This window comes from Oryctolagus cuniculus, chromosome 1, assembly GCF_051225735.1.
Source record: "Oryctolagus cuniculus isolate XC-2025 breed Fujian yellow rabbit chromosome 1, ASM5122573v1, whole genome shotgun sequence".
Classification (NCBI taxonomy): Eukaryota; Metazoa; Chordata; class Mammalia; order Lagomorpha; family Leporidae; genus Oryctolagus; species Oryctolagus cuniculus.
Genome location: NC_142867.1, coordinates 218388971 through 218414773, shown reverse-complemented (window position 1 = coordinate 218414773; position 25803 = coordinate 218388971). Strand labels below are relative to the sequence as shown.

The 25803-nt window shown below is 54.7% G+C and overlaps 1 protein-coding gene across 5 annotated transcripts in view; it reads right to left on the bottom strand.

Moving 5' to 3' along the window:
• Positions 1-956: 956 nt before the first annotated feature.
• Positions 957-25803, bottom strand: part of TMEM268 (transmembrane protein 268) — a 33005-nt gene continuing 8158 nt past the window's right edge. For 2 of the 5 annotated variants that reach the window (XM_051842662.3, XM_051842659.3), the window contains 8 exons: positions 22590-22778; positions 17188-17297; positions 13191-13298; positions 12082-12231; positions 9145-9255; positions 6859-6939; positions 5661-5849; positions 957-2067 (listed from right to left, as the gene is read on the bottom strand). In XM_051842662.3, coding sequence (XP_051698622.1) covers positions 1888-2067; positions 5661-5849; positions 6859-6939; positions 9145-9255; positions 12082-12231; positions 13191-13298; positions 17188-17297; positions 22590-22698 — 1038 coding nt within the window. In that variant the 5' untranslated portion in view covers positions 22699-22778 and the 3' untranslated portion in view covers positions 957-1887. Of the gene's footprint in view, positions 2068-5660; positions 5850-6858; positions 6940-9144; positions 9256-12081; positions 12232-13190; positions 13299-14577; positions 14671-17187; positions 17298-22589; positions 22779-22889; positions 23050-25803 lie in introns of those variants that run through there. The other 3 variants (XM_089319786.1, XM_051842673.3, XM_051842669.3) reach the window with 3 other exon arrangements.

Below are 25803 nucleotides of genomic sequence, written 5' to 3'. Positions count from 1 at the left end.
TCCTCTACCTCAGAGAAAGTGAATGATTGGATCTGTCCCCAGGGTGGCAAGTGAGCTGCATCGTTAGCTTTCAAGTTCGCCAGGTCTGTTTTATACAGTAGTACAGAGGGTAAGGGACTCAGCCAGGTGACACAGCCGGGAGGCTGCATGGATCCAGGACAAGAACCCAGGCCTCCTGCGAGCCAGGCCAATCTTCTGCCCAGTGGCACATCAGGCCCAGGCCACCGGAGCCAGGCGGGGCTGCGAGACTGTGACGTGTGCAGTGACACCTGACAGGCCAAGGACTAGGGGGTAGCAGAATAAGCTGGGACTGCCACAACTCTCTTCCTGGAAGGACCCCCAGACTCACACAACCCACCCACCACACAGATGAGAAACAGACCCCCAGCCAAAGCAAGCACCTCGGCAGAGGCAGGTCGGGTCCAGACACAGGTCCAAACCAACCTTACCATTCAGCTGAGCTGGGAGAACAATCTGCAACAGTTGCTATGGAGATGGCAAAGCAATCGATCCACAGGATTTTTTTCCTTGAGCAGGTCTAGGTCATGCATGGAAAGTATAAAATGAAGTCTGTGTCCTCGAGGAATTTATCAACTAGAGAGAAAAATAAGCAGGTGCACAGGAAAGCAGAATTGACAACACAAAACATCAATATAGGGAGCAGCTGTATCAGGAATTTAAAAGAAGGCAAAGAACAGGCAGGGCTGGCTGTGGTGGACAGGTTCCTGAAGGAGGATTATAGAAAGTGGGGCTTTGAGGCATGAACAGGAGTCCAGTAGATTAAAAAAAAAAAATAGGTACTTCCAAAAGAATACTCCTAAAAGTTCTTGGAAAAACTGAAGGAAATGGTAAGTGTAATTTAGTGCAAAAATCAATTTAATTCCATGCAGTTTTTTCATCCTACACATTTTCCATGAACCTTTTGAAGACCCCTCATACACACAGATTTTGAACACTTTTGCACCAAAACAAACTTATTTTTTAATTTGCTTTCTCCAAGCTTTTTAAGGTACCCTCGTAAGTCGGTTCAAGAGTTTCAACTTCAGAGGACAAACCTGCAGAGGAAGGCCAAGTCCTGGGGGCCGCAGGGCCTTCACATCCCAGGCCGGGGCTTTTGACCTTGGGCCCGCGGGGCACTGGGTCTTCCAGCCAGCCTCTGAGCTCATCACAGAACCCCACGAGGGTCGATCACATTGATTCCAGAGCAGCATTAGTGTTAGAGACCACACATGTCAACCAGCGTCTGGAGCATGGAACCACGACCACAGCGTGCGTGCCGTGGACCAAGGAAGGCCGGCCAAACAGGCCCGGTCTCCTCCAGCGCTCCCCTCGGCAGCTCACCGCCCTCCGTCTCCGTCCTCCGTCTCTGCCTTCTGTGGCTCGCGGCTGGCGGCTGACAAGCACAGGTGCCGCTGTTCTTACACGAAGTAGGGGGCAGAAAAGCTCCAGGATGCAGGAAGTTCTCAGTGCGCTCATGTTCTCCAGACTGGAAGGAGGCAGTCTCAAACGGAGGAGGTCAGAGGCCACAGCAGAAAAGCAGTGTCCTCTTTAAGAGGCTCAGTTTCCCAGCCTTCCACGGTGGGGCCGGGGATGGGCTTGCCACGGAGACCAAGCCCTATACACGCCACTGGCCCAGTCTGGTCACCTCTGGACCTCCGAGCAGTGAAAGGGCTGGGAGACCGGCCCTCCCATCCATGCCCACGGTCCTCCGTGGCATAGAGTAGCTCGGACTGGGGCCAGCCAGCAGCTCCTCGAGAGGCCAAAGCCACGCCGACAGGGCCCCAGCTGCACCCCTCCTAGCTTGGGGCTCACCATCGGCCATCCCAGGTGCCAGAGGTCTCCCCCACTTCTCAGTCTTGGAGGAAAATGAGGCTCTTCATCCCGAGGTCACCTGGCCAGGAATGGGCAGCAGCCGGCGCCCAGGAGGTGGGCTTCTATGAGCTGGCAGGGACAGGGAACCTTTGGAGAGTCCAGGTGCCGTGTCCCCGCGGCTTGGGGGAGCTGGGAGGTCACCAGAAGCCGGGTGTAGTAGCCACCGAACACCGCCAGCAGCTGCTGGGCCATTTCCTAGGAGAGGCAGGGAGTAGAGTGAGGGCCATGGGGACGCACCTCCAGGGCAGGGGCACTGGTGCTCACAGGGAAGAACCAGAACCAGGCCGGGCCGGGCCAGGGCAGTCCAGAACCCCAGCTCTGCGGCTCCCTGGCGCTGGGGGGCCCACAGACTCAGCGTCCCCACCACCACGGTGGGTGGGTAACTGCTGACTGGCAGTGCACAGCGAGACGCAATCCCAAAGCACCAAAGAAGCCACCAACTGCACCCGCACACATCTGCGCGTTGCAGTGTGCTCAGTCTGGAAGGTACATGTGGTCAAGGTGAAGCAAACCCCGCTTCAAGATGAGGGGAGCATGTTGTGGCTCAGAGGGTAAAGCCCCGGGTCCGCAGTGCCAGCATCCCATACGGGCACTGGTTCACACACCAGCTGTTTCACTTCCAATCCAGCTCCTTGCTAATGCACCTGGGAAAGCAGTGGAAGATGGCCCAAGTGCTTGGGCCCCTGCATGCATGTGGGAGACCAGGGAGAAGCTCCTGGCTCCTGGATTCAGATCAGCTCAGCTCTATCCATTGCGGCCATTTGGGGAGTGAACCAGCAGATAGAAGATTGCTCTCGTTCTCTCGCTCGCTCGCTCTCTCTCTGTTTCTACCTCTCTGTAACTCTTTCAAATAAATAAAACTAAATCTTTAAAAAAAAAAATATGTGGAGGGAAGCGGTCAGCCTTGTGGTGTAACAGGTTAAGCCACCACCTGCAAAGCTGGCATCCCATATGGTTGCTCATTGGAGTCCCGGCTGCTCCACTTCCAAGCCAGCTCCCTGCTGATGGCCTGGGAAGGCAGCAGAGGAGGGCCCAACTGTTTGGGCCCCTGACACCCTTGTGGGAGACCTGGAAAGAAGCTCCTGGCTCCTGGCTTCAGCCTGACCCAGCCTCAGCCACTGAGGCCACTTGAGGAGTGAAACAGCAGATGGAAGATCTCTCTCTCTCTCTCTCTCTCTGTCTCTGACTTTCAAATAAATAAATATTTTTTTAAAAAAACTGAATTTAACACAAAAAGACAGATACTGTATGATTTGTCACTAATTGGTGGCACCAGGGTGGTAAATTCATAGACACAAAGCAGAATGGTGGCTGCGAGGGTGGAGGGGGGAGGGTAAGGGAAGCTTGCATTGGATGGGCATGGAGCCACCGTGGGGAGATGAAAACATCCCAGAGACAGATGGGGGTGCCAGGTCACACGTGTGCATGCACTGATGCCACGGAACCACGGGCTTAAGAGTGGCCATGACGGTAACTTTAGTTCTTGATTCATTTTTAACTTATTAGAAAAGTGGAGCAACAGAGAGAGAAAGAGAGACAGCGACACAGAGCAATCTTCCAACAGTGGTTCATGTCCCAAATGCTCACAACAGCCAGGGCAGGGCAGAGCCAAAGCCAGGAGGCCAGAACTCAATGGAGGCCTCCCACGTGGGTAGCAGGGACCCACCTGCACCACTGCATTGAATACCCAACCCAAGATGGTAAATTCTAAATGTATATTTTACCACAATGGAAAAAGTTTAAAGGTAAACTTTGAAAAATAATTTTAAGAATCAGAAGGAACGCACGCTCTGAGCACAGCTTTGTGTAAAGTTCCGCTCGGTTACCCAGAAGCTGGGATTACAGGGAAATGCTGGACCTGCTGTCCACTCTGTAACAAACTCCGCTCTAAGTTCCGGCCGGCCGTCTCCATCTACAGAGTCAGTCAGCAAGAACAGGCTTTCGGGGACAGCGCTGTGGCTTAAACTACCACCTACAGCGCCAGCATCCCACATGAGCAAGGGTTCGAGCCCCCGCAGCTCTCATTCCGACCCAGCACCCTGCTAATGCCCCTGGCTTCAGCCTGGCCCAGCCCCAGCCACTGTGGCCATTTGCAGAGTGACCCGGCGAACAGAAGACACCTTGTGTGCGCATGCGCTCTCTCGTGTTCTCTCTCTAACTCATTCTTGCTCTCCTTCTGTCACTTATTGCCATTCTCCCTTCAGATAAATAGTCTGAATGAAAAGGAAAAAATTGCATAATCTTCAATCAGCCGGGCTGGCTTCCGTCCTTGGCCGTGGCACACTCTGCCTCGCTCTGTGATGCTGGACAGGTCAGATGCTGTCTGGGGACCTTATTTCACCCATCCAAGCAGAAAGAAGATAACGCAGACCTCGGACGGTGAGTGCGAGAACCGCACACATGACAAAGGCGCTGGAAAAGCCAAGCGGCCATCCTCACGCTCTCTGCAGGCTCCTAGTGAAAGGGGAGGCGCTGGCCATGCTGAGACTCAGGCACTGGCTTTACTTCCTCTCCGAAATTACCAGGGCAGCTACTTTAAAAACCTGTGCACACACACTTGCTACTCGTGACAGGAAATCGTACTGCTATCGGTCTGAGTGATTTTGAAAAAAATAATTTGAAAGATTTGTATTTAACGGGCTATTGCACATAAACCCAGCCACGCATGCCAGCATCAAACATGTGATCTTATCCATCTTTTCGGGTCTTTTTTAAAAAGCCAGCGGGATGCCGGTGAAGTTTAACACATTTATCCTCTTCCCTTTAAACAGTGCAAACTGCACGTCTCCCACTCCCCACCAGAACGAAAGAGAAAGTCTGAGCTACTATGGATCTTGAGTCCCCAAAGCTCCTGGCTGAGCTGGAGAGCAGGAGCTCTGTGGAAGTTCCAGCTGTCACCCAAGGCTGCCCCTTGTGGCTTTTCTCCCTGCCAGCAGGGTGCCCTCATGGCAAGAAGCAAGCTCAAGCTGAAAACCAGACTTCCGGATTGCTGGGCTCCCGACGCTTAGCCTTATCCAACAGAGAGCGGGACCCAGCGGAAGTCTACAGCTGGAGGGATAAGCAGTCAACGGGGCTGCACACAAATTCTACCACCCAGCTGTGATTGAAGTAGCTGGATAGATGGATGCTGGGAAGGATAAACGGATAACTGAGTGACCAGCTGATAAAGACCCAAATATTCATCAGTATGTTCATGGTTAGGAAAGCTACCATCCACCAAAGCACTTTTTATCTATCCAGTGCAACTATCAAAAATACCATCTGGAGTGGACATTTGGCCTAGTAGTTTAAAAGATGCCCATCCGTGTCTCCTATCATAATGCCTGGGTTCAAATCCCGACACTGCTCCCAATTCTAGCTTCCTGTTAATGCACACCCTGGAGGCAGCTGGTGATGGCTCAAGGAGTTGAGTCCCCACCACCCATGTGGGAGACCTGGACTGAGTCCCTGGCTCCTGACATGAGCCTGGTCCTGTCCTGACTGTTGCAGACATCTGAGGACCAAATTAACGGATGAGAGTTTGGTCTTCCTCAATGTCTCTGTCTCTGTCTCTCCACTCCAAATAAATAAGACAATTTTTAAATATTTTACATAATATCCAAGATATTAAAAAGAACAACCAAAAAATCCTATAAATCAACTTTAAAGGTGCCGGGGTGAAGAGAAACAGACTGGAAAGTGGGGTTTGGCTAGAAGATGGGTATGGTTCAGAGAAGCCACGACTCCAAGAAGCCGGAGCCGTGCAGACTCGCCCCGCGAGGGGGGACGCCCCGCCGCAGCGCCCTCACCTCCGGCTCAGCCTCAGGAACCAGCTGGTGCAGCTCGGTCTGCATGAGCGCCCTCTCTGGAGGGCGAGCAGTGCTGGGCAGGAGGGGTGCAGCCTCCAGGTCCGCCGGCCCCTCCACCACCGACGCCTCTGGGCTCACCCCGGTCTCCATGACGACGCATAACTGGCTCAGTCTGCTTCTCAGCAAAGACTGCAAAGGAAACAAGGGGGTTGGGGGGCTCAGGTGTGTCCTAAACCTGGGTGGGGTCTGAGGGGCTGTCATTCCGTCCTCCTGCGGGCCCAGCAGAGGACGGAGCCACGGACAGACTCAGAGGCTGACCTCAGAAGAACGGAGGAGCTGAGCCATAGTGGTGAGCGCACATCATTCCCCAGCAGAGAACGGGCCTCCTAAAGTACTGCTCCATCCATGGTTTCATTTGTTCTCCAAGGCAGCCTGGGATGTGGGGCATCTCTAACCGCACATATGTGGTTACAGTATATGGGGTGAGACCCCGATGCCGGCTGCAAGACTGGCTGCAGCACTTCCAGGACCCAGGAGAGGCTGATCCTGGGGCAGGAGCCCAGCCTTGGAGCCACAGGCCTGGCCTCCAGGTGGGCATCAGCACCAGCTCCGGGACCACAGGCGGGCAGCAGGGCTTGCCAGAGCCTGTTTCCCCCTCTACTATCAGAACACGATCTCCCTGGACTTCGGGGACAAGGCCACTTTGAACCAGGGACAGCCGTCTAAACCTGTGACACTTAGAGACCCACCAGGATTTACTGTGAATGTTATTGTAGGGCACCTTTTGTCCTCCAAGGGCCATTTGGATATTTACAACAACATCCGCGGGTCACACAAAGTTCTCAACTTAAAAATCCGCCTGCTACAGATTTGCTGGAATTTGAGTGCCGCCTGCGGCTGCCTTGGCAAAACCAAACCACATGATTTCATGGGCCTTGTGCAGCCCTCGGACTGGACGGTCGCCACCCATTATAAAGAAATAAACACCCACTATTGGAGATGTGCAAGGTGTGATTAATTAAAAAGGAGCAGACAAACAGCCATGATTCCCAAACAAAGCATCCACAGGGTCCATGCACGCCTTCTTCCTCCCAGGTGACTCTGGGGACTTTCCTCCAAGGCTGAGGGGAGGCCACCTGCACAGCACGGCCCTCTGCTTTTGTTGGGGCTTCGCTTCTGTTTCACTCCAGATGCTTACCTCTTGGCTGGTCTTCATTTCTCGCACGTGGTCAGACAAAAACTGGGTGCAGTCCTCCAGGTCGAAGTAGACAAACCAGAGCTGTGGGGAGAGGCTACTGTGACCGCTGCAGCTCAGCCCACCACCCGCCTCCTGCAGCTCACCCAACGGAGGGCCGCCTGGTTTACCCCGGGGTTGGCAGACACCTGCTGCTCTGCTCTCTCCCAGAGCCTCTCGTCACAACCACGTGGCCCCGGGAGGACGGCTAGGAACAGGGCTTGCCGGCAAACTTCAGACACGTCCAGCCCGGTTCCGGCCGGCTGCGGCCCCACCTCCCACAGGTCACTAAGCACAGCGGCCAGACTCCAAACCCTCCCAACACCACACATCCAGCCACGGCCACCACCTCTGTTGTCGGTGGTGGGACACCCTTCTGTCAGGAACCAGAACTTGCAAAGAGGTAAATCTCCATGCCCTGGCCAGGTCTCAGGTGAACAGCTTGGGGGAAAAGGCTAAGTCTTTCCCCCTCTCCTACCTCACCTTCTGCTTGAACCTCAATAGTTCCCAGAAGGTCAAGTTCAACTTAACCAGGCTGAACTCCTCCACGTTCACTCATCACATGACATTTGTCAGGGCCACACCTCCCACACATCATAACCAGTGTTCTGCACAAAACTGGTGACCCTTGTCTCACACCTCCACCCACAGACCCCTTCCCTCCTGCCAGTCAGATGCAGGGGACCAAGGTCACATCCCTCTTTGCCTACCCATCTTGCCACTGTCTCACCCCCAAGGGAGTGTTTTTCAGTGGGCTTTTAAAAAAATATTTATTTTATTTATTCAGCTGAAAGGCAGAGTGACAGAGAGAGGAGAGAAACAGAGACAGAGACAGATCTGCCAACTGCTGCAACAGCCAAGTCTGGACCAGGCTACAGCCTGGAGTCAGGAGCTCCATCCAGGTCTCCCACATGGGTGGCAGGGGCCCAAGGACTCGGGCCATCACCGACACGCCGCTTTCTCAGGTTTGCTAGCAGGAAGCTGCATCCGAAGTGGGCCAGCTGGGATTCAAACCCGCACTCCATCCAATACAGGATGTCAGCCTCGCAAGCAGTAGCTGAATCCACTGCACCACAGTTGGCGGTCCTGATTTTTTTAAAAGGCTTTTACTATGAAAATTTCCAAACATGAACAGAAGAAGATGGCACCAAGCCATTGTCCTCCTTCAGCCATTAATCACTGCGGCCACGCCGGTGCCCTCTCTACCCTCACGCATTGCGCATCCCCAACACCCCCCACCCACTACTGCGCACCCTAGTAAATTTGAAGGACATCCTAGACATCGTGGCACCTCGTCCCAAAATAGCGTCTTGAACATGAAAGAACTCAAGCTGTCTGAAAAGATGAGGCCATCCATTAGTCACCCATCTATCCATGTATTCAGCTAACGTCCAAGCCAATTGCCAAAGCTGACTCAGCGGTGAGTAAGGTAAACGAGGCTACAGAGGACCCCAGGTGCCAGGAGCTCCCAGCCTGGGAAATCACACCGGAACTGCTTCACCCCCACACTGGACAAGACGGCCTCACACCCCACGCTGTCTCAGGTGTGATCAGTCCCCACAAAGACAGGGGTCTGGGGTGTTCTCTGCTGCAGCCCCAGCAGCCAGAACACAGCAGGCTCTCAGCAAACACTCAGAAGATGTGCAAGGCACATGGACATGGTGCTTCTTCCAGCTTCCCTGTGAACACCACGACCACCCCCGACAGTGCATGGGCTGTGACTGGTGACATCACAGACCAGGTGCCCAGCCCAGGAGACTCTGCAAGCAGGTGGGCGGTGGGCAGAGCCCAGCCAGGCTCAGGTGACTGAGGGCTTATTCAGCCCCAGCTGTGTCCCCACCCCTGAGTGACCTTGTCCTGGGCACTTTAAGATCTCCCCACTGCCTTTAGGACAAAGACAATGATGAAGCCAGGCAGACAAAGCCTGCAGGACCTGAGCCTCCCTCTCTAGCCTCATCTCTCTCTCTCTCTCTCTCTCTCTCTCTGTGGGGCCACTCCTTGGGGCCAGGGAGGCTGCTCTAACAGTATGCCTGGGAGCTCCGGCAGGACAGGGACCTTGTAGGGTCCCTGAGCATCTTCACTGGCCACAGGGCTTAGTGCAGAGCAGGAGTAGGTACGAGCTGTTCACAGCCATCTCATCAGCAGACTCCCAGACACACAGTGCAGGCTGGGTGAGCGTGAAGCCACCTCTCGCAGTTAGCCCAGCCCCGAGGTGGGCCACGCGGGGGCGGTCACTCCAACACGCGGTACCTGGATCACACTCTGGCATCCTTCCACCGTGTCCGTCACCCCCAGCAGCACCCGGTGTCTCAGCAGGGCTCCATTGGCAGCCGCCAGCCTCAAGTCAGTGTTGGTGTTGGCCTGTAAGACAAGCATCAGCCCCTTAGTCAGAACTCCAGGCTGCCACCACCCCACCCCTAGACACCATGGGACAATCCTCACCCTCGGGTCTCTTTCCTTCCCTGTGAACCCCAGGGATTGTGGGGTTGTCAGGATAGTAAACTCCAGCGTTAGGCATCCCTGGCTGTGTGGCCCTCAATGAGGTATGTCCCATCCAGCCTTGTTTCCAAATACAAAGTGTGTCCTGGTTTCCCAGGAACGTGGTGACAGCTAGCTGAGACTGCATAGGAAGCACTTCACCTTGGTCCTTGGTCTCGGCCGGGGTGCACAGGGAGCTGTGAGAGGCGGTGGGAACAGACGTTGCACCTGCTTGGTCTATGCAGCACACAGCGTGGTGCCTGGCCCTCACACGAGACTCTCAGAATCAGAGTAAACAAGGCCCAGAGGGGCTGAGCTATAACCCAGCCTAGGCTGCACAGCTAGCAAATGACAGAGGTATCCTGCCCACTTGGGAGGTTGCGTCAGGCACAGACATCAGGCCTCACGCACAGAGTAACTGCTCCTTAAATGCGGGTCGTTATCAGGACGGAGCAGATCCTGCAGGGTCTCCTGGATGAACAAACAGCAACCGTGGTGCTGTCACTGTGCCCCCGGGGCCTCCATGCTGCACCTGTGAGCACAGGCCCGGTGGTGTTCGTCTCCACTACCTGCGCCCAGCACGTTACCTGGTACTCACAGGGCTTCATAAATCCCAGCTGAATAAAAGAAGGGGTGGGCGTGTTGGGGGGGGAGAGGGGAAGCAGAAGAGCAAAGCAGGCATTCCCTGAACTGCATGAGCGACGCCTGCGTCGTTGAGGCACCTGCCACGGGCCGGATTTTTTTGCTTGCTTCTGCTAAATCAGATCGCGCTGTTCTCTCCCCTCCCCGAGAAAAGCTCCTTGTGGCAGGAGCAGCCAGCTCAATTTTATTTTTTTATAGCCAAGCACAGGGGCCATGAAAGCATCAACAGAGCCCAGGGGTAGCATTAGTTTTGTCATCTTTTCAGAATGATTAAGCCATAAAATTCCTATTTGTCCCTGTGAACGTAGGCACTAAATGGAACTCATTCCCCACCACCCTGCCCTTCCCCTTGTGAGCGAGGCAAGGGGGCGTCTTTGCTCCGGGATCTCAGAGCTCAGCTCTGTGCAGGGGCTGCAGGCTGAGGGGACAGGAACTTTCCAAGGAGCCTGAAACACAGCGTCAGTGTGGCACACAGCACAGTGGTCCCCTGAAGATGTGTGCGCCCCATTCCCCAGAACCTGTGACTCTACCGCTAGTGGCTAAGGGGAGCTGAGGTGCTGGGCAGAACGTGTGCTGCTAACCGTCTGTCTTTCAGGCTCGGAGACTACACTTCATTATCCGTGTGGCCCAATGCAAGCCCCACGCCACGCCCCAACAGTGGAAGAGGGAGGCCCAGGACTCTGAGAAGGAGACTCGGGCTGTCAGACGGAGGAAGGGGCTGTGAGCCAAGGAACGCACGGGGCCTCTGGGAGCGGGAAACATAAGGAAACTGCTGCCTTCAGAAGGCATGCAGTCCGGCCTTCCTGGTTCCAGCCCACTGAGACCACGCCCACTTCTGCAGAGCAGGAACATGGGCTGCCACCAGACATCCCGCTTCTGCCATGTGTTAGAGCAGCAGCATCGGACAGCCCCCGAGGGAGGGGACAATCTGAGCATCCTGGCCTTGAACTCCTCTCTGCCGTTATCAGCAGCCTGGCCTTGGGCTACTCCTCGGGCCTTTCTCGGAGCCTCTGCTTCTTCCTCCTCTGTAAAAGGAGCGTAGCAGCCTCTATGCAGACAGGTGTGGGGGAGGGGGAGGTTAATGAATTAGCGTGCAAAGCACAGGAGGGTCTGCAACACAGGACGTGCTCAGAACGTAGCACAATGCACACACGGAGGAAACAGAACACAGTGAGTGTCCTATGCATCAGCAGGGGCCGCGGATGGAGCAGCCCTCAGCCACAATGCTGGGGAGCAGAGCTGCCCCACACTTCAGATAGCGACTTGGCGATACCTGCAGCAGCAGGACCTAAACACACAAAACTCACTCACACTTCACGTGCACCTTGCACATATAGCCTGGAGGTGACTTTATACACTACTTCAGTGCCTCCGCATTTGACTGAGACCGGTCACGCGAGGTCAAGTGTGGAATTTTCCACTCGTGGTGGCACGTCAGTGCTTTCTGAAGTTTTGGATCTTGGAGTGCTTCAGATTTGCAGATTAGGGATGCTCAGCCTGCACCCATCTTTCCTCTGAAGATGACCAGGGATCAAGAGGACTTGAGTTGGCACCCTGGCTCTGCCACTTACAGCAAGATTCAGAATAAGTTACCTAATCTCTCCGACCACTCATGCTGCCCCAAAGGGTACTGCTGGGATTAAATGAGGCATGGCTACCGCTAAGGGACCATGTCAGTGTCTGCCCAACACAGGAGGGAGCAGTAAATCACCACTCTCCAACCTTCCTCTGCACACGTCCAGGGCACGTCACTGGTGAACTCCCAGGGACACGGGGGCATGAAATGGTTCAGTTAACTAAAGGACCGCGAGGATACTGGTCATCGATGCCCTCCTCCCAGGCTTGCTCACTCGCTTTCCACACAGCTTGTTCCCAGAAAAGCAATCCACAAGGATTAGGTAGAAAACAGAGAACATAGTCATGCATGTGATTGGATTTCTTTTCGGTGCTGGGCATATGGGCTGGTGTGCACGCTGCTGCTTGGAGACATGCTTCGAGGTAGGTAAGAGAGAGATGCTGACTCAGGAGTCTCATGGCCCCGCTACCCTGCTGCAGGAGGCGTCTCACCTTCCTCTGGTGTCTCTCGAAGACAAGCATGAGGGTCAGGGTCAGGCTGACCGCGGCCAGGGTCACGAGCAGCACGCCCGCCCAGTGGCTGCCCAGGGCAAACATCTGGCTGGTGGAGTAGATATTGGCCCACACCACCACGTAGAAAACCTGCCGGGAGCCGGGAAGAGAGCGTGGTCAGGTACCTCGATCCTCAAACAAAGGAGCTCCGCTTGAAGGAACACACTGGGGACACTCCTGCCACCAGGAGGCTGATGCAGGTGCCCGGGTCTGTGGGGTGAGCTCCTGCTCCTTGTTTATAAGGAAAGGGGCTGGCAGCCACTCCTAACTGTAAGCCACCCTGACTGCAAGTAAGCTCAGAAATGGCAGGAAGCCCTGGAGTGAGATAAATGTTAGTCCAAAGCCCGCAGGGATCCTTCAATTGCTGTGGGGCCTAGGAAAAGTCAGAACACCTCTCTGCGCCTCAGTTTCCACATCTGTACAATGGGGGTAAGATCCCTACTTCACAGGGTTGTTCCAGAGTTAATAAGGTAATGGATTATCACCCAGCACTCATTAGGAGATCAAATGCTGGTTCCCCACCCTTCCCCTTCTCCTTAGACGTGGCACGTGGGAGGCAGGTGCGCTGTCTGACCACTGACACACAGAAAGCAGCAGCAAATCATCGTGGCTGAGAGCACACGTGCTGAACAAGACTGCCTGGGTTCCAGCACTGCCTGTGCCATACGTGTGTTCATGTATGTATGCTTACATGTATGTACAAAATACACACACTCATCAGATTGGAGCTAAAATGGACTCCTCTGTTGATGAACAGGAGGAGAAACCAAGTCCCAGAGAGGACAAAAGTCTTGGCCAAGGTCACAGTGCAGGTGGGTCTGCAAATTCCCAGCCCGAGCCGTGCTCAGAGTAAACCCTTACTTCCTGCGGGGACCGGGTCAGCACTCCCTCCTGAGAACTCTTTAGACTAAAGCCAGGTCCACGTGGCACAGCTGGGTCACCAGGCCCCAGCCCCAATCTGCTCTAGGACACACCACTGAATGTCCTAGAGGTGCCCCAGGAGCCAGGCGGGGCCGGGCAGGGTCACTGTGCGGCCCACACCCCCTTACCACAGCAAAGGCCAGCCGCATGGGCCTCGAGTTGTAGATGATGTATCTTCGCACTTGGGGCTCCAAGAGGGCGCTCTCTGCCAAGCTCCTGTACTGGTCAGCCGGCACCTGCTCAGGCAGCCACAGGAAAGACAGCAGTCAGCCCCAGGACCATCACACCGGCCTCCTTCCTGCCAGCAAGCCCATGGCTCCCAGTTCAAATGACCGTCCCATTCCAGGTCACCCCAGAGGGCAGGGGGAGCTTGGAACACCAGGTGGAGATGACAGGGTGCAGCTCTCAGGTCAGGCAGGCCTGGCACCCATGGGGAGCCGAGACAGCTGGAGATCCAGCAGGGTGTTCTGCAGAGGGACTGCCATGCCCACAACTCCCAGGCCTCGAGGCAAACACAGAGCAGCCCAACCACTAAGGCACAGGCCCTGGCTCAGACAGCCCTGGGCCCGCACCCTAGCCCTCCCAGAAACGTGCTGTGTGACCTGAAGCAAGGCATCCCACTTCTCTGAGCTTCCGTTGCCTCCTCTGTAAAACAAGGAGTACCCGTCTGGTAGGGCTGAGGTGCACATTAAACAAGATAATACATCAACGGGGCTTGGCCAGGGGCCAGCCCCCTGGGGCTCCCATCACTACTGCACTGCCACCACCTGTTGACACAAACCAAATACCTACTAACAAAGCTGTCCCCACACTGACAGCTGCACCCCAGGGCTTCTCAGACCTAGGTTCTGAATACCTGCGTCCTCCTGCCCAAAGAAAACTGTGGACACAAAGGCCCTGTGAGGGTAGACCCAGGAAAACAGAATCTAATCATCAAACATTGTATTGAGGAACACGCATGGCAGAAAAATATATGAACTGTGCACCAGTTAGAAAAGCCAGTTTGGGGGCCAGCACTGTGGTGTAGCAGGTAAAGCCACTGCCTGCAGTGCCAGCATCCTATATAGGCACCGGTTCGAGTCCCAGCTGCTCCACTTCCAATCCAGATCTCTGCTATGGCCTGGCAAAGCAGCAGAATGGCCCAAGTCCTTGGGCCCCTGCACCTACATGGGAGACCCGGAAGAAGTTCCTGGCTCCTGACTTCGGATCCGCACAGCTCCAGCCGTTGTGGCCATTTGAGGAGTGAACCAGCGGATGGAAGACCTCTCTCTCTCTCTCTTTCTCTCTGAGTGTAACACTGACTTTCAAATAAATAAATAAAACTTGAAGAAGAAAGAAGAAAGGATTTTCAGTTGTTAGATCTCTTTTCATCAACCTGCTATCAAGAATGCTCTACATGCAAGTTTCATACCTATGCAAAAACAAACCCAAATTAAAAGTATTTAAATTCTAATGGAGAGTGCACAACAAATACACATGAAACCAAAACAAAAGAGAGCCGACACTGTGGCATACCAGGTAAAGCTGCCGCTTGCCATGCTGGCATCCGTATGGGCACCAGTTCATGTCCTGGCTGCACCACTTCTAATCCAGCTCCCTGCTAATGGCCTGGGAAAAGCAGCAGAAGACGGGCTAAGTGCTTGGGCCCATGCTACCCTCTTGGGAGACCTGAAAGAAGATCATGGATCCTAGCTTTGGCCTAACTCAGCTCCAGCTATTGAGGCCATCTGGGGAATGAACCAGCAGATGGAAAATTTCTCTCTCTCTCTCTCTCTCTCTCTCTCTCTCTCTAACTCTGGCTTTCAAATAAGTAAATAAATGTTTTTTAAACCCCCCCCCAAAAAAAAAAGAAAAAAAAGAAAGAAGAAGGGAGAGGAGGAAGAAGGGAGAGGGGGAGGAGGGGGAGGGAGGAGGAGGAGGAGGAGGAAGAAGAGGAAGAGGAAGAAGAGCCAGTCTGAAGGCAATCATTTAAGAAAGGCATGCTAAGGGCCAGCACTGTGGTGCAGGGAGTTCAGCTGCTTGGCCAGCATCGATATCAGAGCCCCAGTTCAAGTCTTGGCTGCTCTGCTTCCAATCCGGCTCCCTGCTAATGCACCTGGGAAAGCAGCGGAAGATGGCCCAAGGACTTGGGCCCCTGCACCCACGTGGGAGACCCAGATGGAGTCATTGGCTCAGTTTCAGCCTGACCCGGCCCCGTTGTTGCAGCCATTTAGGGAGTGAACCAACAGCTAGAAAGTGCCCCCCCTTTCTCTCCCTCCCTCCCTCCCTCCCTCTCTCTCTCTTTCAAATAAATAAATAAAAAGAAAAGCTGTCTTTCTGTGCAAAGACTGAAGGAAAAGGGATGGATCAACCCACTGGTGCTGATGCGGAATCAGCTCCGCTGATGTGGGAAGTCTGCCCTTAGAGGTGGCAAAGTGTTGATCTAAACAGCGCTGCGACTCAGTTTTAAAGGCATACCTTCTGAAACCCTCAGGGTGACATTAGCAACATGTCTCCCCCACCCTTCATTACCACCCTCGGCTAGCACGGGGATGACCTAAAGGTGTCAGGGGCTTGGGGAAGAGAGAGAGTAACCCACACCCGTGTGCTTCACAGCTTCCATAGCTACCCTGTTGTCGAGCAGAACAAGTGCTCAGGCACGATTCCCTTTAATCCTAAGAACCCCTACATAAAGGCATTAACACTGTCCTCACTTACGGATGACAACGCTGAAGCTCGGAGAGGTCCTATCACCTGCCTAAGGTCACACGCAGAGCACGGCACAGCTGGATCGGCACCCAGACCTACGGCTGTGCAAAATCTGGGCCCGAATCGCCGGCCCATCACCTAATGAACTCACGTGCACTTTCCCTTGCACACGCGATTTCCTCTCCTAAAATGCTGTTCACGGTGTTCAGCAAGTTGGTTTCTCTCTCCAGTTGGCTTACTGGCACTGTTTCCTGCAGACTTGCTACAGAAGAGCATCTTTTTTTTTTTTTTTTCAAGATTTACTATTTACTCATTTAAAAGTAACAGTGAGGCCGGCGCCACGGCTCACTAGGCTAATCCTCCGCCTAGCGGCGCCGGCACACCGGGTTCTAGTCCCGGTTGGGGCGCCGGATTCTGTCCCGGTTGCCCCTCTTCCAGGCCAGCTCTCTGCTGTGGCCAGGGAGTGCAGTGGAGGATGGCCCAAGTCCTTGGGCCCTGCACCCCATGGGAGACCAGGAGAAGCACCTGGCTCCTGGCTCCTGCCATCGGATCAGCGCGGTGCGCCGGCCGCAGCGCGCCAGCCGCGGCGGCCATTGGAGGGTGAACCAATGGCAAAAGGAAGACCTTTCTCTCTGTCTCTCTCTCTCTCACTGTCCACTCTGCCTGTCAAAAAAAAAAAAAAAAGTAAAAATGAGAGACTTTCCCTCTGTTGGTTCACTCCCTAAAAGGCTGCAACAGCTAGGGCTGGGCCAGGGTGACACTGGGAGCCAAAGATTCCAACTGGGTCTCCCATGTGGGTGCAGGGGCCCAAGCACTTCGGCCATCCTCCGCTGCTTTCCCAGGTGCATTAACAGGGAGCTAGATTGGAAGCGGAACAGCCAGGACTTGAACTGGCACTCTAATGTGGATGCCAGCCAAGCACCTCCTCTCCACCTAGCACACCCAGATTCAGCTTTCAAAACTGCCACGCACTGCCCCTTGCAGGCAAGCTGACTGTTTTCCTCTGGGAAGGTCTTCAGTGCCTGGGGCATTTATGTCATGTTGTCCTGATTTAGCCAATGCATGTCCATCTCCCCACTGGGCTTGCTGAACACTGTGTCCTGTTCACCTACAATGTTGGGCCAGCCTGGTACAGGGCAGGTACCCAAAACACACATGTGTCAGGTGACCTAACTGGGAACAGAGGCCAGTTGTAATACACCTTCCTGATATACCACAGCTAGAACAGAGTGTTTGATAAATATTTTGCGAATAACTAGACAAATGGATACATGACTGAATGGGTGGCTACCTGGGTGGATGACAGGTGAGTGGATGGGTAGACAGACGGGTGGTTGGATGAGAGGATGGATGGATGGACAGACAAATGGACAGATGGAAAGATGTGTGGATGGAAAGAAGCAAAAATGGTAGTGTCTCGGTAAGATCCGCACTCACCTGAATGCCCCAGGCCTGCAGTTGGTCTTCTGCCGTCCCCAGATCGAAGGAGATGGGTGCACAGGTGTTGTCGACCCGGAGAACCGTGAGCACCTGGCCATTGCGGAGTTCTGAAAGCACACCAAGGGGAGCCCAGGGTCTGAGGGCATCACCTCCCTGGCTGGGAGAACCTCGTGACGAGGACGCACACATTGGGACAAAGCCTGGACTTGCCAGGGAGGGGCCTGGCAGGCAGATGTGAGGCCAAAGTGAGGAGGCCACTGGCATACAGTGTGAGGCCACGTGAGTGAGGCTGGCGGTGAGTTCCCCGTCACAAGGGGTATTTAAAAAGAAGAAACAAGTAACCACAGAGGGGATGATGCAACAGACAGGAATTCGAGCTCTGCAAAGGGAGCGCAACCAAATAAAATTCCCAGCAGGCTCGGGCAGCCTGCGTGACAGATACCGGCCACGGGGAGCAGAACAACGGCTCCTAAAGACGTGGATGCCTAGCCCCCCTGGACCTGTGAACTGAGGCTGCAGATGGACTTCAAGTTGCTGATCAGCCTGTCTCACAGAGGGAGACGATCCTGGATCGGCTGGGTGGCCGGCCCCATGTAACTCCAAGCATCCTTAGAGGTGGAAGAAGTGGGCAGAAGCAGTCTGTGAAGGAAAGGCACAGACGCCTTTGACCATGGAGGAAGAGGGCGTCCAGCCAAGAAATGCGGGCAGCCTCCAGAGCTGGGGAAGGAAACAGCTTGTCCCCTAGAGGCCCTGGGAAGGAGCTGACCCTGCCGACACCCTGACCTCAGCCCAGCCAGGCCAAGAGCAGACCTAGAACCTACAGAACCGGACGGTGACAAATGTGCATGTTTTAAGACAGTACCTTAGTGGCAATTTGTTACAGCAATCATAGCAGATCAATACAGGATGCATTGGTTAACCCTTCCCAATCCTATCTGTGGCTTCTTGTCCCTCTAAGAAATACACATCGGGGTGGGCATTTGGCACAAAGGTTAAAACGACGCTCAGGATGCCCACATCCCATATTAAAGTGCCCGGTTCACACCCTGGCTCCTCCGCTTCCAACCCAGCTTCCTGTCAATATGCACCCTGGGAAGACGCGCATCAGATGGCTCAAGTACTTGGGTCCCTGCTACCCACACGGGAGATCCAGGCTGAGTTCCGAGCTCCCGGCTTCAGCCTGGTCCATCCCTGACTGCTGCGGGCATTTGGGGAGTAAATCAGCAGGTGAGAGATCTCTGTCTCTCTATCTGCCTTTCTTTCAAATTAAATGAAAATAAATGAATTTTAAAAATTTAAATTGACAGCTATCAAAACTCACTCTAACAGTGTCGGGATGAAGCCAGGCCCCAAGAGCAGCTGGGGGCTGAAAACCCAGGAGCCCGGGGAAGGAAGGGCAGCAGCACAAAGCCCAGCCTGCCTACCCTCACGTGTGAGGAAAGGAACTCTGGACTCAAGGACAGAGACCCCCTTCGACCACGGCAGGTGGCCCTGCAGGCCGCCCGTCAGACCGCCCGTCAGGGATCTTTGTTGGGCAGAGGGAACTCCCAGCCCTGGATCCTCGGGTTCCAGCATTCAGCCACGCATAGCTGAGCACTGAGTGTTCTGGTGTGTTCCTGGTGGCTTCTGCTTAGGCCATAAGGCAGGACTGGAGGGTCCACACTGTCAATACGTCCTCTGCTGGCCAAAGCTCCCGTCACCTCAGCACAGCTCTGAGCAACTCCTGAGTCTTCAAAGCCACAGGACTAGCTCTACCTGCCTGCAGAGTCCCACCCCTCCCCCTTCCCTCCCTCATGCAACCCATCACTCAGCCCTGCCAACTGGGCCACCAGAATCTCTCTGCATCCACACACCTCTGCACCTCCTTACCTCTCCCTTGCACCTGCTCGGGGGCCTCCTTCCTCGCTTCTCCAGCGGCAGAGCGCGAGTCGGAGGAAGCCAGTCCCCTGAGTAAAGCACTCAACAGCTTCCCGGTGCCCTGATGACGAGAACCAACCTTCCTATCCTACCTTCCCAGCCCTCGGGAGAACAGGCCTCTCCCAGACTCGCCTTGAGCCACACCATCCTCCTTTGCTCCTTGAACATGCGGCATTCGTTTCCCACTCCTTAGAACGCTTCCAGCGAGCTTCTCCCAGTTAAATCCCGTGCACTATTTGCATCCATTTTCATGGGGAGGTCTCCTTGACCTCCAAACTCTTAGCAGATCATTTTCTTCTGTTATACCTACCTATGCCTTTTGCTCTTCTTCCCATGCACCCAAGATGAAAATACCCACATACACAATTGTTCGATGAAACTTGATCTTCCTTCCCTACCAGACCAGCTACCCCACATCGGCTGGCTCATCACTGAACTCCCTGAGCATACAGGAGGCACTACACATAAGCTTTAGGTATAAATGAATGAATACGACAGGACTCTGGTCCCCAAACCTGTTAGGGGTCTTTTCTCACAGGGTATCAGTGATGATCGCAAGGATTCCATAATTTCATAATTCTCTGATCCAAGGATCCCTTTCCTTGCATCTCACCAAGCAGAACTTTGCTTTGTTGCTGCTCTCACTGCCTCTCTTGTTTTGTTCCATGGGAGGGGTGAGGGATGTGGAGGCAGGGGGGTGAGTTGGAGGAAGCACCCGCCAGTGTTGGGGTTCGAATTGTAGCTCAGCCTCTCGGGAAGAGAGCAACCTGAAGCCCTGGGCCTTTCTCCTCTCTCCCAGGACGCCCAGATCCCCTGCAGAGGACTTGAGAAATAAGCAAGAGAGAAAGGACAAAGCGCTGACCACAGATCGGCCCCTGAGGAGCTGCTGCTCTGGTCATCTGCCAAAAGCAAGCCGGGCAGATTGGAGAACGCACGGCCGAGCAGCACTGATCGCTTCTCCTTGGTTTCCGCCCCCTCCCCCCACCTGCTGCCAGAAAGGATTTAAGGTGGCTTCATAAAAAATAAAATGAGAAAACTGAATTTTAAAATAGCAAATCAAGAAAATTAGGCAAAAAGAAAATAAAGGCACGGGGCTGGCGCTGTGGCGCAGCAAGTTAGTTACCTTGCCGTCTGCAACACCGGCATCCCACATGGGCTGCCCCAGTCCCATTCCAGCTCCCTGCTAATGCACCTGCGAAGGCAGAGGGAGATGGCCCGAGTCCTTGGGCCCCTGCCACGTGAGAGACCTGGAAGAAGCTCCTGCCTTTGGTCTGGCCCAGCCTTGGCCGTTGCAGCCATTTGGGGATGGAAGGTCTCTCTCTCTTTTTTTTTTCATTTTTTTTTCTTTTTAATTTATTTGAAAGACAGAGTTACAGAGAGAGGTAGAGACAGAAAGAGAGGTCTTCCATCATCTGTTGGTTCACTCCCCAGATGGCCGCAACGGGCAGAGCTGCGCGGATCCGAAGCCAGGAGCTTCTTCCGGGTCTCCCATGTGGGTGCAGGGGCCCAAGCACTTGGGCCACCTTCTACTGCTTTCCCAGGCTATAGCAGAGAGCTGGATCAGAAGTGGTGCAGCCGGGACTAGAACTGGCACCCATATGGGATGCTGGCATTTCAGGCCAGGGCTTTAACCCACTGTGCCACAGCGCCAGCCCCATCTCTCTCTGTCTCTCCTTCTCTCACTCTTGTAACTCTGCCTTCCAAATAAATAAATAAATAAACAGGTTCTGGACTCCTAGCCCTCTCTGTGCCCCAGGCATGGGGCTTTGGCCTCAGGCCAGATTGCACTGACTCCTCCAGAAGCCCTAAAACATGGGAACCATGAACAGGGAGAGTGAGAAGGGAAGTCAGCGCCTGGAATGGGGACAGTCACGCGGACGGGGCCTCAGGCTAGCCCTGCACTTTCCCACACAGAACGACAACCCCACGTGCACTGGGACCGGGGCGTGGAGAACCTGAACCCTGCCCCAGCCCGGCTCTTTGCACGTGGAGCCAAGTGTCTGCCAGTGCGATGATGCAAGGATGCGGGCAGTCCACGGTGTCTCCTGGACTCTTGGCAATGGTATCTTCCATCTGTTCTTTAAAGTCAGAACAGAAAGTCCTCCACGGAGAGATACTAGTTTTTATGGCTAAGCCAAGAAAGGCTACCAATGGGGAAGGGAGGGAGGGAGGGAGGAGCAATTTCCTGCAAAGGGGCAAGAAATGGCCTGCCAGCAGTCGGTGAAACCCGTCTTCAAAGTCCTGCCAGAAATGACCGCCCCACTCTGTTCTGCCACTGCGTGTGCGTACTCGCATTTATACAGACTCCTGTCCTCGTTACAGTAACAAGAGATGCTTGGTTCTGAAGCCAAGCTTTAAAAGCAGCCACACTCCATGGACCCCTGCCTATACCCCGCCACCCATTCATTCATTCAAGAAAGTACCTCTGGGCCGGTGCCGCAGCTCACTAGGCTAATCCTCCGCCTTGTGGCGCTGGCACACCGGGTTCTAGTCCCGGTCGGGGCGCCGGATTCTGTCCCGGTTGCCCCTTTTCCAGGCCAGCTCTCTGCTGTGGCCAGGGAGTGCAGTGGAGGATGGCCCAAGTGCTTGGGCCCTGCACCCCATGGGAGACCAGGAAAAGTACCTGGCTCCTGCCATCGGATCAGCGCGGTGCGCCATCCGCGGCGGCCATTGGAGGGTGAACCAACAGCAAAGGAAGACCTTTCTCTGTCTCTCTCTCTCACTGTCCACTCTGCCTGTCAAAAAAAGAAAAAAAGAAAATAAAAAAAAATAAAAAAATAAAAAAGTACCTCTGAGCATCCACTATGGGCCAACCCGTGTCCTAGGTTCTGCAGGGACAGGGAGGAAAAGACCCCACTGGGCCCCCCACACCACCCCTGGCCCCCGTGGCACTGGCATTCTAGTGGGGAAGGGATCATTTGGCCTTTCTCACACAGATCGTTATTTCCAGACTGTGATAAGTGCTGCAGGGGGAAGCAGGAGAACCCTGGCTGAGGCTGGCCCGTTAGGAAGATTCCTCGGGGAAGGGATGTTTGAACCAAGCTCTGAAGGATGAATGCGAATTAAGCAGAGGGAAAGAGGCAGGGAAAAGCATGACAGGCAGAAAGAGCAGCAGCTGCAAAGGCCCTGAGGTTGAACTATGGCGAAGAGCCAAGAAGAGGGGGTCGCAGGAGGCACCAAGCAGGCATGACAAGCTGGGGGGACGCTGGGTCATCACGCTGTGCCCAGGGGAACACTGGAAGAAAGCGTGGCATGGCCGGATGTGCATTTTAGGAAGCGCGAAGCAGGAAGGAGAAGGGAAGATCAGATGGGAAGCTACAGTCAGAGGGCAATGGCAGAGAGCCAAGGACAGAAAGTGGCCTGGAAACACACCCGTAGATAGAAGAATTCCTGCCTCACACACACACACACACACACACACACACCCCAGACCCTCCATCATGCTATGCACGTGCAGCACAGGCAGAAGGTCCTGACCTTACCTTGCCCCCAGCCAGGAGGGTTCCCCGGAGGCAGGGCGCTCCAGCCATGGGAGGAAGTGGGCAGGGGGCCCGCGGCCCCGCCAGGGTCCATCTGTGGTTCACAGGCCATAGCGGAGGCCCCGCTGGGCTTCTACTTCCCCTTCTCGGAGCCGAGGTTCATCCTGGAGCGGCCGGCTCAGCAGCGCTTGCCTGCAGAACACAGCACAAAAAGGAACTTCAGCCCGGGGCCCGAGCTGCCTCGGGCTCTCTGAGATCAAGTCACCAAGGCCAGGCAGAGCCGCCGGGGGTCGTTCTGCTGACCTTGGCCTTTCGGGCTATGCCAAGGAAAATTCTGGGAAGGAGCAGGAAAGAAAATCCTCCGAGGCCTTTACTGAGAACTTCGCTCAGGTCCCACGGGCACAGGGTGCTCAGCAGCTGACCAGGCCGTGCTCCCAACCCCTTCCTGAAGGCACCCCAGGTCCCCAGGCCCAGGCCAGCTATATTCTCTATAGGAAGCCTTGCTGACAAAAAGGATCTCAAATGGTTTCCCACAGGACATTGCGAAATACAAATGAAAAAAATCAGGTGGTGGGAAAAACAAATTACCAAAAAAAAAAAAAAAGCCTGACAACCACAAAGAACAAAAATACCCAGACGCTCAGACAGGCAGGTTCCCACACAAAGGCAGAGGGGGACTGTGTGCACGAACATGGACTCCACAGTCAGGCCAGCCAGGCCTCCGTGCCAGCTCTCCTCATCATGGGCCACCTGGCCGGACAGCTTCGGCTCTTCTAGTCCAAGAACCTTCCCTACAGAGCTGCCGCCATGAATGGATGGTTGATGATACACACAACAGTGAAAGAGGCAACGCCCACTGCTCCACCAACGGCAGCCCTGCTGGCTGCTATTTCAGGATGTGACACCTGGGGCCGGCAGAGTGGCTGGCACAGCAACACCAGCATCCTCTATGGGTGCCGGTTCGAGTCCTGGCTACTCCACTTCTGATCCAGCTCCCTGCGAATGGCCTAGGAAATCAGTGGAAGATGGCCCAAGTCCTTGGGCCCCTGCACTCACATGGGAGACCTGGATGAAACTTTTGGCTCTTGGCTTTGGCCTGGCCCAGCCCCAGCTATTGCAGCCATTTGGAGAGTGAACCAGTAAGGTGGAAGAATACCTTTCTCTCTCTCTCTAGCTCTCCTTCCCTCCCTCCCTCTCCCCCCGACCCCGTAACTCTGCCTTTCAAATAATATAAAATAAATCTTTTTTAAAAAAGGCAGATTTGAGGGGCTGGCACTGTGGCTCAGTGGGTTAACTCCCTGGCCTGAGGCGCTGGCATCCCATATAGGCGCCAGTTCGAATCCCGGCTGCTCCAATTCCTGTCCAGCTCTCTGCTGGGGCCCGGGAGGGCAGCAGAGGATGGCCCAAGTCCTTGGGCCCCTGCACCCATGTGGGAGACTGGGAGGAGGCTCCTGGCTCCTGGCTTCAGATCGGCACAGCTCTGGCCGTTCCGGCCAATTGGGGGATGAACCAACAGATAGAAGACCTCTCTCTCTCTCTCTCTGCCTCTCCTCTTTCTGTGTAACTCTAACTTTCAAATAAATAATTAAATCTTAAAAAAACAAATAAATAAATAAAAAGGCAGACTTGACATAGTTGCTGCACCTGAGCCAATCATTTGGTTTTGAGTTTCCAGGGAGCCAAAGCTGCAAGGGAAGCACTGTCCGTTAGATGGTGGTCTGTAAGGAGAAAGGAGGGGAGCGGTGTGGCTTCCGGGCACTGAGCCCTCAACGAGCTGGGCAATGCTGCCCAGGGCTCCAGGGCCACGTCACAGGGAGGCACAGGTGGGCAGTGCCCTTAGCCACTTTCTTCAGCAAAAGCAGGGAAGTTTCCTGGATGAAAAAGTCTCCATTGACATCTGCTCTGGCAGCACCCTGCACACGTTACCCACCTGGGGCCCCAGAACCACCCGCTTACCACAGAACGTCATGCCGAAGCCCCCTGACATGACACACAACCCCTTAAATGTCAGGGTGCAAAGGCCACCGGCACCTTCTGCAGCTACTCTGGTTCACAAGGTAGGGCAAGACGTGAAGTGCTCAGCGGGCACCTGTTCTCACGTCCTCTTGATCCTGAGCTGCCCAGGGCTCAGCACCGACCAATGCCCATGAAAGGGTGACTCCCCTGTCCTCACCATCTTCCACTCCTCTCAGGATCATGACCGGCAGTGCCCAGTGCAAAAGGAAAATGTGAGGCCCCTTGTTCAGAAATGATGAGGAAGGGCCAGCACTGTGGTGTAGGTTAAGCCTCTACCTATAGTGCCAGCATCACATATGGGTGCTGGTTTGAGTCCCGGCTGCTCCACTTCTGATCCAGCTCCCTGCCAATGATCCTGGGAAAGCAGTGGAGGATAACCAAAGTGCTTGGGCCCCTGCACCCACGTGGGGGACCTGGAAGAAGCTCCTGGCTCCTGGATTCAGCCTGGCCTGGTCCCAGCTATTGTGGCTATTTGGGGAGGGAGTCAACAGATGGAAGATGTTCTCATTCTCTCTCTCTTTCTCTCTCTCTCATTTCTGCCTTTCAAATAAATAAATTAAATCTTAAAAGAAATGATGAGGAGTTTCAAGATAGTGACAGCTCAGCATGAAACCAAACCAGGGATACTGGAGCCAGGATGCAGGTTAGGCTGCTGCCTGCAACGCTGGCCTCCCATAGCAGCACGAGTTTGAGCCCTGGTTTCCCAGTTCTGGTCCAGCTCCCTGCTAAATGCACCCGGGGAAGCAGCAGAGGATGGCCCAAGTGCTTGGGTCCCTGTCTCTGACATGGGAGACCCAGATGGCATTCTGGGCTCCTGGCTTCAGCCTGGCTCCGTCTCAGCCGCTGCAGCTGCGGCGGGGGGACTGCACCAGCAAAAGAAAGTGCCCTCTCGATCTCTGTCACTCTGCCTTCAAATAAATAAATAAATCTTTTTTTTTCTTTTTTTTTGACAGGCAGAGGACAGTGAGAGAGAGAGACAGAGAGAGAAAGGTCTTCCTTTTGCCGTTGGTTCACCCTCCAATGGCCGCCGCTGCAGCCGGCGCACCGCGCTGATCCGATGGCAGGAGCCAGGATCCAGGTGCTTTTCCTGGTCTCCCATGGGGTGCAGGGCCCAAGCACCTGGGCCATCCTCCACTGCACTCCCTGGCCATAGCAGAGAGCTGGCCTGGAAGAGGGGCAACCGGGACAGAATCCGGCGCCC